Source organism: Sinohyriopsis cumingii, chromosome 1 (genome assembly GCF_028554795.1).
Source record: "Sinohyriopsis cumingii isolate HCF-2022 chromosome 1, ASM2855479v2, whole genome shotgun sequence".
Classification (NCBI taxonomy): domain Eukaryota; kingdom Metazoa; phylum Mollusca; class Bivalvia; order Unionida; family Unionidae; genus Sinohyriopsis; species Sinohyriopsis cumingii.
In genome coordinates this window covers 57,142,239-57,159,175 of record NC_142961.1, presented here as the reverse complement: position 1 = coordinate 57,159,175, position 16,937 = coordinate 57,142,239, and the positions used below count along the sequence as shown (strand labels likewise).

Here is a 16,937-nt window from a genome sequence, read left to right as displayed (position 1 = left end):
AATACCTCAAGAACTGATCCCTATTTGTTGAACTTGAAAATTGCGATCATAATTGGTAACGGAAACTTTGATGTATCGCTCATTTTATCATCGAAAATGGTAGATAGGACCTGGAAATTTGAGCCAACACTATGAAATAACAAATGTAAAAATAGGTCTTACAGTTTTTTACATTTAATTTCGAAACGACATTCCTAGTACACTGCAATTAACGATATGTATGGAAATTTTGATCAATGAAAATGTCACTCACTCCGAGTGGAGGCAGTACTTTAATAAATAAATACAAATGAAATAAATTTTTATCAATTGAAATTTTGTTCTGGTTCTGTTGTTTAGTGTCATAAATGCAATGTGTCCTCTTGTAATGAAACCTAAAACAGCTATGTTCGCAAGCATTACTCTGAGAACTTATTAAGTGCCAAGCGTGAAAAAAAGGAATCTTGACTTTCAGAAGTATTTGTTGTATGGTTGCACTGAATTAAAAGCTGGCCTCCTTTGTATTATCACGTTAATTATGTCTTTTGAATCAAATAAAGGAGGTGGAATAAAAGAAAAGTTGAAAAGGCACAAAAATCCTACAAACTTAAAATCTAGCAGCCCCTTTCATATGTCGGGTAAACTAACTCACTTAACTTGATCAGTCAAACACTTATAAATGTTATTGTGTATGTAACATAAACTACCTTAAATTAACCGACTCTTTCATAACTGTGATGAAAGATAACGATGCAGCCTAGCGAAACAAATACTTTGTAAAATAAAGAGCTTGATTTCACAGATACAGACCATTGTGGGCAAGCGAGTTTCAGAGAATTCTTGAACTGGCACTTAGGGATATCCTCAAGGATGACAAGAAATTTCATTATTAATTCCAATTAATTCACGACATCAGTATTGTACTAATTGAGCAATAAAAAAATTGAGTTCCAACGTAGACGATTGTCTCACAAAATAAATGTCACTTGTGTTTTAAAAAAGGAATCTTCATTGGTGATGTATCAACAGTTAGTCTAGTTCCCTGCCGTTTGAATTCCCGATTTGGCAGGATAATAGCAAACACCACTATGGGAACCAGACTCATCAAGAAAACAAAAATCAGTGACGCAATACAGATTTCTTCGCGTGCATGTGATGGTTGTTGAAACCAGTTGGAAATATCTTTCATATGTTGGACATTTTGAAAATAAATGTTATTTAAAGAATAATGAACAACTTCATTAGAAAAAGTGCGTTATTAAAAATTATCATCAACGTGATTGTAAAATGAGGATTCAGTCAATAAACAGCCCAGTTCCCTAATGCTGCCCCCGCCCCAGCAGTTTTCTTGATGTCAAAGTAATTTTTTTGATTTTTGGAGGTCCCTTTGTAACTCGTGCCTCACTTATATTGTGGTCTGTGTTTGTGGACCCCGTTGTGCGCGAGTTATTGATGGAGAGGTGTACTTGCCCAGCACAATTTTCAGCTTGCCATAGGCTACTGTATAAGGTTTATACCCATGGGCATCATACAGGATAAAAGATGTTTTGTTGTTATGTTTAAATCTCTGATTTTGTGAATAGGAAATTTGTGCACTTAGAAGTGTGTTATTTATTATAGTAAAGCTTATTTATTATAGTAAAGCTTATTTTGGTTGCTATCACATTTCTTAAAATGTTTATTTTTTTATACCTAAAGCCATTAAGTGTTTCATTTTCGCTTTATTTATCTGGGATAGTTATCCAGTTTTAGGTTACTTTGAATTTTTTCACTATTTTCATGTAGTACCAATTTTCATCATTTTGATTTGTTTAATATACCATATTTTCAAATCCTTTTATTCCATCAGTCTCATGACATTCATTTTGATTTCTTGGACACTGCAAACAAGGAATTTAAAGACCAAATAATCCCCCCTCTGCAAACAGTGATATCCCATCTCTAATCCACAAACTTGTGTACTGGCAAAAATGTCATTGTTCACACAATTACTCATGACCGAGAGGTTACATGACACGATTTCATACCAATACAGCAGACAATGTGTTGTTTTAGATGTGTCAATATGCATGAATAATCAACATATTTTTGACTGCTTTAGTCTTCATTACTAAAAATAGTTTGAGTTTCTAATTATTGGTAGGTTTCTATATTTAGCTAATTTTGCCTTTTGGCCTTGTTAAAGTCAATTTTTGAATGGAACAAACCTGAAAATCTAATCCTAAGAGGAAATGATTAGAGTTGGTTATTTCCACCCTTTACATAGCTTGATAGCTTTGCTTTAGTACTTAAAACAGCACATCATTGCAAACTACTCATAGAATGATAATTTCATAACTATTTTCCAAAACAATAGAGTGTTCATTTTTAATAAATTTTCATACAAGAGACAAAGACAAGAAAAGTCTTTAGATATTTATTTCAGATTACTTGCATGTAACGGGATATTGGTTTATGATCCTATAGAGGGAACGTAATTAGCAGTCTCTTGCCTTTCATGTTCATCATTTTGATTTGTTTAATATACCATATTTTCAAATCCTTTTATTCCATCAGTCTCATGACATTCATTTAGAAAAATTATGAATTGACAAACTTAAAAATAATTTTATATATTGTATTACCATTTACCATGCTAGGACAAGGATGGTGACAGATCAGTCCATCATGCAGCATTTGGAGATGAACCAGCTGTCATTGAGTTATTGCATCGTGGTGGAGCCGATATTAATGCTCGTAATAAAAGAAGGCAGACACCTCTTCACATTGGTGTCAACAAGGGCCATATAGGTGTTGTCAAAACTCTACTTGAGCTTTGTTGTCATCCAAGCTTGCAGGTAACATTGGTGTTATGCTTGTTGTTCTTGCAGTTTGCTTCTTTGCAGATCCGGTAATCAGCCATGAGAAACACAGGAAGTTGTTTACCTTGTTACATGTGCTGTTGATACATACAGCAGGTTCATGCTCACATATAATGATATTTCTGTTGTGTTTTAGATTGCTATTTCTTACTAGCTAAAATTTCCAAAAACTGGATAAAGAAGCATTTTAAAATGAAAGGCATGATTTTTTTTTAAAAAATCTATTACAAAGTTTGGGTTTTAAATATTATGAAAAGACAGTGTTTATTGATATTAATAGATATAATGTTTGATACTGATTAGAAGACAGAACTTTGTGATAATCCTGAAAAGTTTTTGAACATTTATATATGTATTTCTTTATCTTTTTTCTACAAAGAAGCAGATATAAATGATTTCTCAACATGTAATTTTAGTAAAAAAGAGAAACATACAAGGTTTAGTTTCATATTCAATGAGGAAGACTTGTTGAGGTCTGCATTTTTAAACAGGTCCGAATTTGTTTTTCTTGGAGCATTATTATTGGCTAGATTATGCTTAAGAAAAAAGAACTGCTGACTTGGCACCTCTGCAGCTTGGGTTTGATTCCATTTTCTGGCTACAGATTACTTATCACTAGTAAGGTTCACTGGTTTCCTCCACCTTAGAAATCAACTTACGCTACAGTACTGTTGCCACGATATTTAGTATTATGAAATTGGAACACATGGAGTTGGCCTGTGTTTTAATTGTGTAGAAGATTAACAAGAAATATCTGACCAGATCTATGTCTCAAAGACCACTGTAGAAAGAATGCACTTCCACCAGTAGTGATGGAATTGGAGTGTAAATCCAGGAATCATTTGACAGTAGGATACAGTTCATAATAGTCTGATGATTGCTTGCCTTCTCTACATTAGTTTCATATTCTTTGTTCCTCCTCCTCCCCAACTACTTCAAGTACTGCTCATGCCAGAACAGGTCACCTTGGTGTGTCCTTGGGAAAGTCACATTGATCACATTTTCTTTGCGTTTTATAGCCAGTGTTATATTCAAAGTGCCAGGAAAACCAGTAAAAACACAAGCAACTATCACAGTACTTTAAATTAAACCATTTGGCGTTTGTTTTCATAAACTACTGATCTAACTACAATGGAATCAACATCATAATAAAGTTCATGTGCCCTGTTTTCATAAATTTTGAACTGACATCTTGAGGGAGAAAAAGAATGTCACAATTTATGTCTTGGAATGACAAGATTTTTGCCAAGACATCAGGTTTTGTGTAGCATTGAAACAAGAGTACTGTTGTTGAAATTGGTTCCACTACATTCAGGTGTCACATGCAAGATTGGTTTCTGTGTAGATTGTACTCTGGTAGAAACTTACTGAGTATGGGATTTCATTCATTTTGGGACAGTTATGAGAATTGTCCACATTGATCTGTAATACCAGACTTTATTTTTATGATTTTAAATTATACCAACGAAAAGTGCACAGGTGATATTTTGAAAGACTAAGACTAATATGGTTCATAAAACTGAAAATTCTTTTAATTTGAGGAATTGCTTTCAAAACTAATTGAATTTTGAAATAGTCAGTTTTTAACTTGTAAAGTCCTTTAATTTTTTTTAAGTCTTAAATCTGTTTGAGGGAATGCACAATCTAAAAATGGAATATGCATCACTTTTGAAATTCAGAATTTGTGTTGTGTAATGTTGAATGTATTGATGTATGTGGTAGTGCTTTTCAGCCAACAAAGGATCCAAATAACAAAGGATCCAAATTAATAGCATGGTCAGATACCTTAATCAAGGAACATGCTTCTCATTTTATGTCGATACCATTTTCATCTGCTATAGATGATAAAATATGCATACATTATTACAGTAACTTCAGAAATGCCTCGGCAGAGTTAAAAAAATGGCCTGAAGAAATGGTTTCAAATGCATGTTAGAATTTTTTTTAGACTATATCTTTTACTATAAACTAATATTCTGTCCACATTGGATACCTTGTGACAAATGTCATACAGCCCTGGGCTTAAGACAATTCAATGTAGATTGGAGAGCAGACAAGAAGGTATTTCTCCTGCTAAGATCTAAAATTTTACTCTGCCTTGATTGTGTATGGATCAGCTCACAGATCACACTGGCTGTTCAGTACCAAGCTATAGACTAATCCATCTAATCCCATTATAAGATTGGAAACCAGATTTCATTCCACTTGTCATACAAATTTGTCTAATCTAAAAGCAGTTTGAACCATGCTTGACAATACAGAGTTCTCTATTCCCAAATCACCAAGCACACAGATAATATTTGCTATTGCAAAAAGTCCTCTTCCAGTTCTCGTTTTTCAGAGTAGATTTACTGAAATGAGTCACCTGTCATAGCTATATATCCAAGTATACAAATGGTTTAAAAGATGGGGTGGTGGTGGACATGGTTGCAGCTGCTATTGCAAGTCTCAAATGCAACTTCTTGAGCCAGTTACTACATAGAAATTAATACCCATAATCTTTCTGAAGACATCAAAACTCTCAAAAAACAAATTTCATCATCTTTTCAGATTCCCTTTCCAGACTGAAAGGCTTGCAAGACCTTAAATTATGTGGCCCATTATATTTCCCAAATCAAATCTGGGAAAAATATTCTGTACTTTTTGCTGTCTAGTCACATTGGTATAAAGGGTAATGAAAAGGTCAGCTGCCCTGTAATCATTTGTATCTGAAAGGAAGACTCCATATAGTGGCTTGAGATATACAAAGTTGTGTGTTCCTTAAATTGACAAAATATGTGGAATGAAAACCCCATAAACAGGCTTCTAAACATCCAGACAGTTACTGGAGAGTGATATCCCCGATATAGAACAAATTGCAGGACATGCATAATGACCCATGTCTGCCTCCTTTAGGGTCAACTTTGGCCAAATGCCTGGCTAGTGTCTTGACAGTGGAATACATTCTTAATGAGTTTATCAACCTCCACCCTCAGAGACAAGTTATTGTTTATTTGAACTCAATTAAGGATCATTTTAATGAAGTATTACAATAGAAAATCTGTAACTCCGTAAAATAATATGGTGTGTGTAACAAAACTTGAGCCTGTACTTCAGAGAGTTGATACTTTTTGCCTTTATCTTTTATATTATATACATTTGAATGAAGTTTTGCATTTTACCTTTTACCTTTTATATTATATTACTATATATTGAGATTTATATGGAAGAATTTAGCTTCATGAAGTTTTGCAGCTTTTACCTTTACATTTTTGGAACTTAACTTTTAATCAGGACTGTATAGCCAGCATTGAGCTGGCATCTCATTAAACCCTATACATACATTCTTATGTATGTGCATACATATGTACATATGCACACAAACCGCTCCAGTGGCCTAGTGGTTAGAGCGTCCGCCTTGAATGCGGGAGGTCGTGGGTTTGATCCTCGGTCGAGTCATACCAGAGACTTACAAAAATGGTACTAACAGCTGCCTCGCCTGGCGCTCAGCATTAAGAGGTCAGTGTGAGGACTGGTCGGCCAGGATAATGTGACTGGGTGGGACATCATGCTACATGTCTGCGGCATGATGCCCCGGGTGCTAGACATCATGCCGTAGTGCTAGATATCACTATAAACTGCCACATTGCAGACATCGTAGCAGTATGACTGAAAAATTGTTAAAGCTACGTTAAAAATCCAAATCACACACACATATGCGCACAAATGCATGTACATCATTGACATGAGTTACGGCTCTTTATTCAATGCCCTCTGACTTTTCTGCATCATTATTTTACTAAGAGACGTTGGATTTCAATCAGATTTGGCAGGTACCATTATACTGATGAGACCTTGTCTAGCTTTAATTTTCAGCATTCCACATTATTGTGCAATAGAGTTATGTTACCTGATTTCCCTTGGTATAAGGCCCTGCTATGCCACTGTTTATGAGTGAGGATGTATGCAGTGTACCAATAACAAATTGTTAGTTACAAAAATGGTAAAATAGAAAGGCACAATATACAGAACAAGGTAGGTATATTTTGGGATGTAATTCATTCTTTGTTTCACTGTTTAAATACTGAGTGTTGGCAACATTTGAAATAAGAAAGTTATTTAAATGAGAATATCCCCAAAACAATGACTCCAAATCAAACACATGCACATTTGAAACTCTTTCCATCTTAGACTGCATCCCACCCATAATCTTAGATTTGGTTGCCCCACTGTTTCTCGCTTGCGTTAATCTTTTGTATTATAATTTGTGGAAAATATAATGAAAATTTACCATGTTTACTTATGTGGTTGTTTGCCTAAAAATTAAGCAAAACATCAAGCTGCAGTATTTTAAGGCCTACTGATATTTTTATGGCCAAAATGTCAATAAGTAGCGTGTGACTTGGCCATTTGTGTGTTGGGGAGAGTTGGTGTGTCTGTGGACACTTTTCAGTAAACATTTGACAGCACTAGTAGCTGAGTAACCGATTATCTGATTCACGTCACATATATCATCACATACTGTACTTCAGTCAGTACCACTGTTATCCGTAAGTGGGGCTATGGTGTCAAGAAATTTGGACACGTTTTGGGTTTAAGTTTTTTTTTCATAACTTAAATGTACCTCGGTTCTATGCTTGGGTGATGCCTCGAGCTCAAGAATTATAATGGTGACCTATTTTGGGCAGTATTTTAGGTAAAGAAGTTGTTTTTGTAGCCCGCATTGACAGTAAGGTCATGTGAACTTACAATGTGGCCCATCATTTGTTTGTTTGTTTTTTGTCTATGGTCTATCATTCATTGTACATCAGCATTTCTATGTTTGACTTCTCAGAGAAAGCACTGCCAGTTTGTTAAGAATGTTCTTTAGTATATGCAATTCCAAAATTGCATTCAGATGTTTAGCAGTGGTTTGGCTTGCATAAAATCAAAAATGGAAAACCATGTTTTATTTCTTCTTTTTTTCAACATTGCTTTGCAAACTTGCAGACTTGCATGGGATGTTTTTAACAAATGCTTTGTCAATTATGTTTGCAGTGGGTCACATATTAATGGTGTGGATTTTGCAACTTTCCTAGAATGGCAGAGTTAATTAAAATCAGACTTCATAGGAATGTCTGTTAGGACATGTTTTATCAGAATTTTGTCCAGGGGTGGCTCCCATAACAAAAGCTGTGGCTTCGATAGAAATCATGTGGAAAACGTACTGTCAACTTTCAAGAAAGGCTTAGCTAATTTCAGTTAGATTTTTAGGATATTTTTTAGAAAAAGCTTTATCAAAATTTTTGTCCAGGGTGGATATCTTTGCAGTGGTGAGGCTTTATTAGCCCCGTCTGTGAATTCATGAGGTCAAGAAATATAATTCACTGCATGTTTAGAATATAACTTCATCACACAGCTGAGACTGCTCCGGTGGCCTAGTGGTTAGAGCATCTGCCTTGGATGTGGGAGGTCATGGGTTCGATCCCTGGCCGAGTCATACAAAAGACTTACAAAAATGGTACTAACAGCTGCCTCACTTGGCACTCAGCATTAAGAGGTTAGTGTTAGGACTGGTCGGCCTGGTGTCAGGATAATGTGACTGGGTGGGACATCATGCTACATGTCTGCGGCATGATGCCCCAGTGCTAACCATCACTATAAACTGCCACATTGCAGACATCGTAGCAGTATGACTAAAAATTATTTAAAGCTACTTTGAAAATCCAAATCACATCACATCACACAGCTGAACCTTTGGTTTTTACAAGTCCTACCTCTGGTCAAGTCTCAAGGTGGGACCATTGGGGTCAATATTTATGGCACCTTTTGGTTAAAGCTTTGATTCCATTTGTTTTAAGTAACATTTTATCCCAATCATAACATTTTTTAAAAATTATATTATTGGGTGATCATATATTTTTCTTCATAATTTTTCAGCATCTTTCATATTGATCAGAATTGTTATTACAGCATTTTCTGATTAATACACCATGATACACTGTGATACAATGGCATTATTCACTATTTGCAATAGTTAATTCTCTCCTTGAATGCCACTGTTAATAAATATTTTCCATCAAGCACAGAGGTGACACAGTGGTTGATAAAAGATGACATTTAATCCTAATTCTTTCCTCACTCGTCACAATGCTCACAAGTTCCAACGTGATTGTTTTCCATGGGCAGTAATTAGTTGATCATGCTATAAGGCCAGATTAATTTATGGTCAGGCACTGCATCCATCATGCTTCATCCATCATTACATGTACATCAATCAATAATTGCTTTTTACCACTCTGAAGTCCATATTCCTGATCTGAATGCAATCAAAATCGGGATATACGTTTATGTAATCAAAATGTTAGACAAGTTCAGTAACGAGTGAGATTCATGCATATTAATAGATGATCTTGCTTCTGGTTGGCTAATTTTGGTACAACTCTGCAGGCCATGTTACTGATCCAGTTTTGATTAAACTTTGAATATATGCTTATATCGTTAGAAAATAGATGAGTTAGATAAAGAGTGAGATCCACTCATATTAGTGAGGTGATGTTTCTTTTGATTGGCTAAGCTTGTTATCACTATGGAGTGCAAATTCAAAAGCAGATTTGAACCATCTTAAATTTGTGATATCTTTATCATAGATTCAATCATAAGTGAGATCTGTACATAATGAGATCTCTTGTAGCTGTTGGGCTGAGCTTGTTACCTCTCTAGATATGGAGACCATATTTCTCATCCATTTTCTAGAAAGTTTGGTGAGTGACTTTGTATCACCAAAATCTTGGAGGAGTTGGCATGTTTATTAGGCCTTTGTCGTAATGAAGAAATTTTATCAGGATATAGCAGAATAAATCAGTTCACCACACAGTAAAGAGTTTGTGAGGTAGTTTATTTATTTTGTGTTCTTATAATACTAATTAAGCCTGTTTGGTGAAATGTCAACTTTTATGTAAGCCAGTTAAGCTATATCAGGTCTACTTAGGCCTCTTGTTCCTAAGTGGTCCTCAATACACTGTGTCCCATCAAACATGCAAAGCATCATTGCTGGAGCATCAGAACCATCAAGTGCATGCAGAACTCAATTGACATAAAATAGTCTATATGCTGTCATTATTTATATTTTTTTGTTTAAAAGTTTGAATTTAAATAAATTTTGTATGATTTTAAAATTACATAATTCACATCAGGACTCTGAAGGGGATACTGCAGTACATGATGCCATCAGCAAGAAGCGAGATGATATGATTGCACTGCTATTAGAACACCATGCAGACATCTCTGTTACAAACAACAATGGCTTCAGTGCACTTCACCATGCTGCACTGCGGGGAAATCCAAGGTAGGTGTTGCATGATGGTTTCTTAAATTAATCCCTGTTTGTCTAATCTGTGTTTGCAAATAAAGAAGCAGACATGTTTCTTTTTGCCAGAGATGACGCCTTAAAATACTACAGTATTTACCATATATGTTGGGACACCATAAATTTAATTTTTTAGAGTAATTTTTTTTTGTGCACTGTATGTTCTCGGACACATCTTTTTTTTGAGTCATAAGTTGTGGGACACCTTTTAGATCATTTGAAATTACATGTTGGAAAATGCACTCCAACTAAAATTTTATTTAAAAAATATAAAACTGTGTACTTTAGATAAAACTCGTTAATCCTGCAAACATACGATCAAATCTTTTGGTGCATGAATACTTTTTTTTTAGCTTTCTCATGCTGTGAGGCAACACATCTCCTGAAGCAGAAACTACAAGGACTAAAGTCAGATCTTTTAAAATCTGCACCAGTCATGCTAATTCTCACACTTTTAATCCCCATCAAATTGCAAGTCCGTCCAGGAATGAGATCAAAGTACACTAGAATTTCATCCATGTTAATGATCTTTTGTCGGCAAACTCGTCTTCTGACATCAAATGATTTTATTTTCTTCAAATCTTCTGGGAGACTGTGGGTCATTAATGTCTGTGCACGAAGCACTATATTGTGTCACTTTAAAAATTGTTCCATTGTTTCAGTTTATTTTTTAAAAATCCTGTGAAAAGGAGCCAAAGTTACCTTCCATATCTCAGATGATTTTATATATTAAATTTTTCTTTTTAACAATAAAAAAATTTGCACATTTAAAAGAATCCAAAGTTGGCATCAAGGTTGGCTTGCCGTGTAATAGAATAACCTTTGTATTGATATCCTTTAATAAAAAAATAATCGGCTATCAAATCTGGCAGTCATTACTGAAAAAAAATTTAAAAAATTTAAGTGACCTCTTAAATATCTGATCAATACCAAATTTAATGGAAAACATCCTGGCATAAAGGGCTTTCAAATTTTTACAGCTGATGCTGATCTGCCATCAAATATGGCCACCATTACTGAAAACAAAAACCATTAAACATCTTGGTCATCAAAACTGCTCTTCAGAATAGGACCAAATTTGGAACAAAGCATCTTGGTATGTAGGCACAAGTTTTTAATAGATGACGATGATGATTAACCATCAGCTATGACATTCATTACTTAAATTAAAAAAACTTAAAACAACTTCTGATGAATTTGTCCAGATGTAATAGAAAGCTTTGTAGCATAATTGCTTTCACAAATGATGCTGAACTGCAAATGTGGCCACCATTACTAAAAATAGAAGGAAAAAAAACTTTAAACGATTTCACAGAGAGCACTGGACAGACTTTGACCAGACATAGCAGAACTATCCTGGCATGAATGGATTTCATAGTCTTACAGATGTTCTTGATTATTCATTGATCATGACTGCTATTACCATATTTCATGTATTTTTTCGTACCCTTTAATTTTTCATACACAATCAGGTTATCAAAATAATAATTATTTAAATGTATCATAGTTTGTTGTGCATATGATATCACTTTGTATTTGTCCAAAAAACTACATTGCATTATGGGGCATAAAATTTTTACTAAGGTTTACATTTGCAAAAACAGATTGAAAGTAGCTTATTGCCAATTTGTTTTTACAAAAATTAATAATTAATTGTTGGTGAGAAAATACAATGATTGATGCATAAGCATAGGCACCTGCAGCATAAGTCAAGGGGGGTCATGTGACCCCCTGACAAGTTTAATCATGCAATTGAAGCTGAAAATATGTTACAAGATTCTGTTCAAAACGTTGTGTAAATGTTAGCTTTAGTTACAGAATGCTTACTATACTAACTCTCTTGGCCGTGACTTATTGCCCCCCCACCTGCAAAAAGATCCTGCGGGCACCCATGTGTATAAGCTTTCTTATTGTCATTACAACATCTACTGGTATTTTTTAACAAATGGACAAAGGACTTCATAGACCATACCTTTAAATATTATTGTTAATTAGTTCTCCTTATCAAGTCCATCACCATAACAAAACACGATGTGCATTTTAAAATTAGTTCAGAAGACCTTTGATGTTTTCTTATCCAATAAAAATGGCATCTCAATACACGCTAAAGTGAAGACCACAGAGCATTGGTCAACTAGTCTTATTGTTTCATTATAGTCATACAAACATAAAATATAAAACATAGTTATTTTCTGTCGTAAATATGAAAGTCACAAACTCCTTTAAATCAATTCGTATATATACATATGCTATCTTTTAAGTACTTGTTCTGTTTTGACTTGGATATAATTAACATTTTTGTTGCAAATCTATTCTACGATATACTCCACTATTATCTTTATTGGTGAGTTCGAATAACAAGTAATGCATATATGATCGCTTGTCCTTATAACATCTGCTGTTTGAACAAGGGCTTCAATAACAGTGACAGTTTTTCATTTCCCTAAAGAGAGCCTCATTTCACTGCTGGCAGCCTCACTGATTTGACCTCTTCTGTCGATTCTTGCACTCAATCTGGTTTCAACTGGAATAACCTGAAGGCTAATCATGTTTAATTACCTTGTAAATAACACTGCATAGCCATGTGGTTGTTGTGACAATGTACACTGTAATTAAAACAAGAATGAATTGTTGATTTTGCGGAGTTTATTGATAATGGAATATAGTAGGGCCGTAATACTTGAGGATAATCACAATCGTCAGGTAAGTCTTTTTTGTCTCTTTGCAAATACTGCAAATAAAAACCACCCTAAATAAATACTGTCTTATACACTTACAGTTTTTTTTCCATCTCTGTCCCACACACACACACATACGCGCATGTGCTCGCGCTCATTAACTGAAACATAATTTCAAGTTATTGCAATTTGATAATGAGTTTATTGTTAATGTAAAAGTACAAGTTGCACTTAATTTCATGACAATGTTTTCATATCTTTGTGTACAATTTACCAATAAATAATACCCATAACTAATACATGTTCAAAGCATCTTAATCATTTTGCCAACATTACATAACATAACAGCTACATATACTCTAAATGCAAACGAGCTTGCACATTGAGACATAATCCTCTATCCCCCTTCTCTCTCTCTCTCGTTCACTAATAACAACAAAAATCTTGGAGTACTTTTATTTTTATTGTAATTAGATTCTTGACTTGAGAGCAGAATGAGACAGAAATATACGTTTACTTTGTACGTTTGTACCATTAGGTTGTCGAGAAGTGTGTGTTCTGTAGAACTTGTTCACATACGATCCCTTTATTTTTTGTACACGGTCAGTACCAGTAAATGATAATTATTTATTTTACATATAATTTTTCGTGCACTGAAATTAATAATTATTTTTTCTTGTACGAAAAATAACATGAAATACAGTACTAGAAAAAAAAACTTTAGATGACTTAAGAAAATCCACTCTAACAGAAGTTTTGCCATTTGACAGATAATATCTTGGCATGCATGGCTTTGAAATTTGTCTATAAATGATGCAATCAGATGTGGTCATCGTTACTAAAAAAAAAATTTAAAAGACATTAAACCACTCAACAGATTTTGACTTTAACAGGAAGCCTCCTGTCAGAAAGACTTTCCAGTATTGGACAAATGGTGATGTGCCATCAAATATGGATTGAAAATCAAACAATAGAGAAACCTTGAAACGTGTTTTCATAACATATGCATTGTATTTTAAAGAAAATCTCTACAGAAAGCATCCTTCTGACCAAGATTTCTTGGTCAACTGCTCTTGATTTTGGCTCTTAGGCAGATGTTAGCCACATGAGCAATCTTAAGCCTACTTAAGGCTCTTGTTACAGAAAGCGTCATAGTGACTGATTTCAAAGCCAACTGCTCTAGCAGTTAGGCTGATAGGCAGATGTCAGTCAGCTGAGTGATCTTAAGCCTACTTAGGACTCTTGTTCTGAGGGTTATTTTTGCTGTGTGGGTTAAGCCTTTGGCATGCTATCTACTTTTTGGTTACTAAGAATAGTTTGTGGGTTTCTATTTTTAATATATAATTTCTATATTAAACTCGGATGGCATTTTGCCCTTGAAAGGCAAGTATGTCAACTCTAATGGACAAGACAGTTTCTGATCTTGAGAGTAAATGGTTAGATTTACAGTGGTCACCTCCCTTTATAATGCTTGGCATCTGTTTAAAGAGTTTCTGAAGTACAGAATAATTTCAGTATCATGTTCTCATCAAAGATAATTGCTTAAATATTTTCTTAAAATATTTAATTTTTCTGATCACTTCTTTTTTAAGAGATAAAGATATGAAGTAACTCAAAACATTTATTATTATTATCACACATACTGAGAATGATATTTTGAATTTTCTTAATTATTATAAAAAAATTTTGATGGGAATTTTTTTTCCAATCTCAGTTTAAGACTGCTAAATCACTACAAATTCTACACTACTGAATTTAGTGCTATAAAGGCACACTAAGGTACATGTATCTAGAACTCACTACTCATGTTGTAAAAGTTTCGTTAACAACTGATAGGCATAGATTTTGACATTTGAATTATTTCTGTGCTCTGTTTGCCTTTCTTTGCTTTCAAAGTGAGTTTGAAGTGATAAAATCAACATAAATTTGTAAAAGCATTTATTCGAACAGCAGACCATAATAACACTGATTCCATCTTGTTTCTGTTGCTTTGCATGAGGAAACATGAGCTAAGTTCAAGTGTGTGTCATGTAAGTTCATTTAGAGGAAATAATCATACACCGTTATCTTTTATATGTATCTGTTGATTTAGGATAAATAAATTTATGCATTAAGTATGAAATGCACAATAAATTGTGCATAGTAGTTGCATTTTGTTTCACACATGGCATTAACTTAACACCATTTTGAGATCCACTTGTTTGAGAAGATATGGACAGACACTGATTCAAGTTATTATGCCATTTCTAGATCATCATTGCCTATTGAAATAGTTGTCACTTCCAAGGAATTAGGTATACAGATGTTAAAGGAAATGCACTTAGATAAATAAAACATATCACTTAGGTCAATATACTGCAGTGATATTAAGGTGGCTGGTGTTCTACGATTGTGTTAATCAGAAATGGCCTAAAGGGCAATATGTTTGTGATCAAACAACAGAGGTGGTACAGGTAAAACCCATTATAATGTGATTTGTTATAATGCGATTCTGCTTATAACACCATGGCTTCCACTTTTTAATTTAACATGCTAAATACATGCTCTCGAAAAAGCCAATTATTCATATCCCTAGCAGATTATCTGATCAAGAGGTTAGTTAAAACTCATGACATTGAAATTTCAATGCACGTTTTCTATGGGGATTTTTTAAAAAAAATTTGTTAATGTGATCCCGCTTATATCACAATGTTATTCTTTTGGACCCCAAGCATCACATTATAACGGTTGTACCTGTAATTTCTTTAGACAAGAAAGCAGACTAATTTTAAAATATTGAAAATATACTGAAAACTGATTATTACAAGTGAAATAATGTTTGTAATATTGCTGACAACTAGTAGGATGCCAGTAAAGATTAAACCTGATTAGGGTCAAATCACTACACATCAGTATATTTGAAAAGACAGCTAATATATGGCAAAGTAGACAGAAAGTGCCACACTGTATATAGTAGGACTAATCACACCAGTATAAAATCCCAATTAGATGATTATTCAGATCATGATTCAGTCATAGTGTTGTCAAATTACAGTAAAATAAATCAGCATACTCATCTAAATGGATACACTTAAACATCATTAATCTATCCAATTACATTGTAACCTGCCTAAGCAGACACCTTCACACAAATACTGCCTGCTCATAAACAACAATATTTTGTGGTCATTATTATTTTCAGTATAATTTAACCTCTACTTAAAGGACATATCTCCAAAAAGGACAACTTTATATTCCCTTGAGTGTCCTTTATGGGCACTTTCACTGTATCCAGATTTTCCACTTATTGTGACCAGTAGAATGCCCTTGTGACTGACAGTTCTTTTTCAGATTATTATATTTTATCTGAACAATTATTTATCTTGACAAATATTTCTCCGGTGTTCATTTCACCCTTGGAGTCTGGATAGTAGATGTTTGCTTTTATTAGATGATTCAGATTCAGAGCCGTGTTGATAGATAGCAATATGCATGTTGATATATAGCAATATGCATGTTGATAGATAGAAATATGCATGTTGATAGAGACCAATATGCATGTTGATAGCAATATGCATGTTGATATATATAGCAATATGAATGTTGATATATAGCAATATGAATGTTGATAGATACCAATATGCATGTTGATAGCAATATGCATGTTGATAGATACCAATATGCATGTAGATAGCAGTATGCATGTTGATAGATAGCAATATACATGTTGATAGATAGCAGTATGCATGTTGATATATATAGCAATATGAATGTTGATATATAGCAATATGAATGTTGATAGATACCAATATGCATGTTGATAGCAATATGCATGTTGATAGATACCAATATGCATGTTGATAGCAATATGCATGTTGATAGATACCAATATGCATGTAGATAGCAGTATGCATGTTGATAGATAGCAATATACATGTTGATAGATAGCAATATGCATGTTGATATATATAGCAATATGAATGTTGATATATAGCAATATGAATGTTGATAGATACCAATATGCATGTTGATAGCAATATGCATGTTGATAGATACTAATATGCATGTAGATAGCAATATGCATGTTGATAGATAGCAATATATATGTTGATA

The 16,937-nt window shown here is 33.9% G+C and overlaps 1 protein-coding gene across 1 annotated transcript in view; it reads left to right on the top strand.

Annotated features, from left to right (window-relative positions):
• LOC149806917 (E3 ubiquitin-protein ligase MIB1-like) overlaps window positions 1-16,937 on the top strand; it is a 201,240-nt gene that overhangs the window by 56,307 nt on the left and 127,996 nt on the right. Inside the window, exons 12-13 of the mRNA XM_089959672.1 lie at window positions 2,619-2,816; window positions 9,995-10,146. Of these exons, the coding sequence (XP_089815798.1) occupies window positions 2,619-2,816; window positions 9,995-10,146 (350 nt within the window). The remainder of the gene's footprint in view (window positions 1-2,618; window positions 2,817-9,994; window positions 10,147-16,937) is intronic.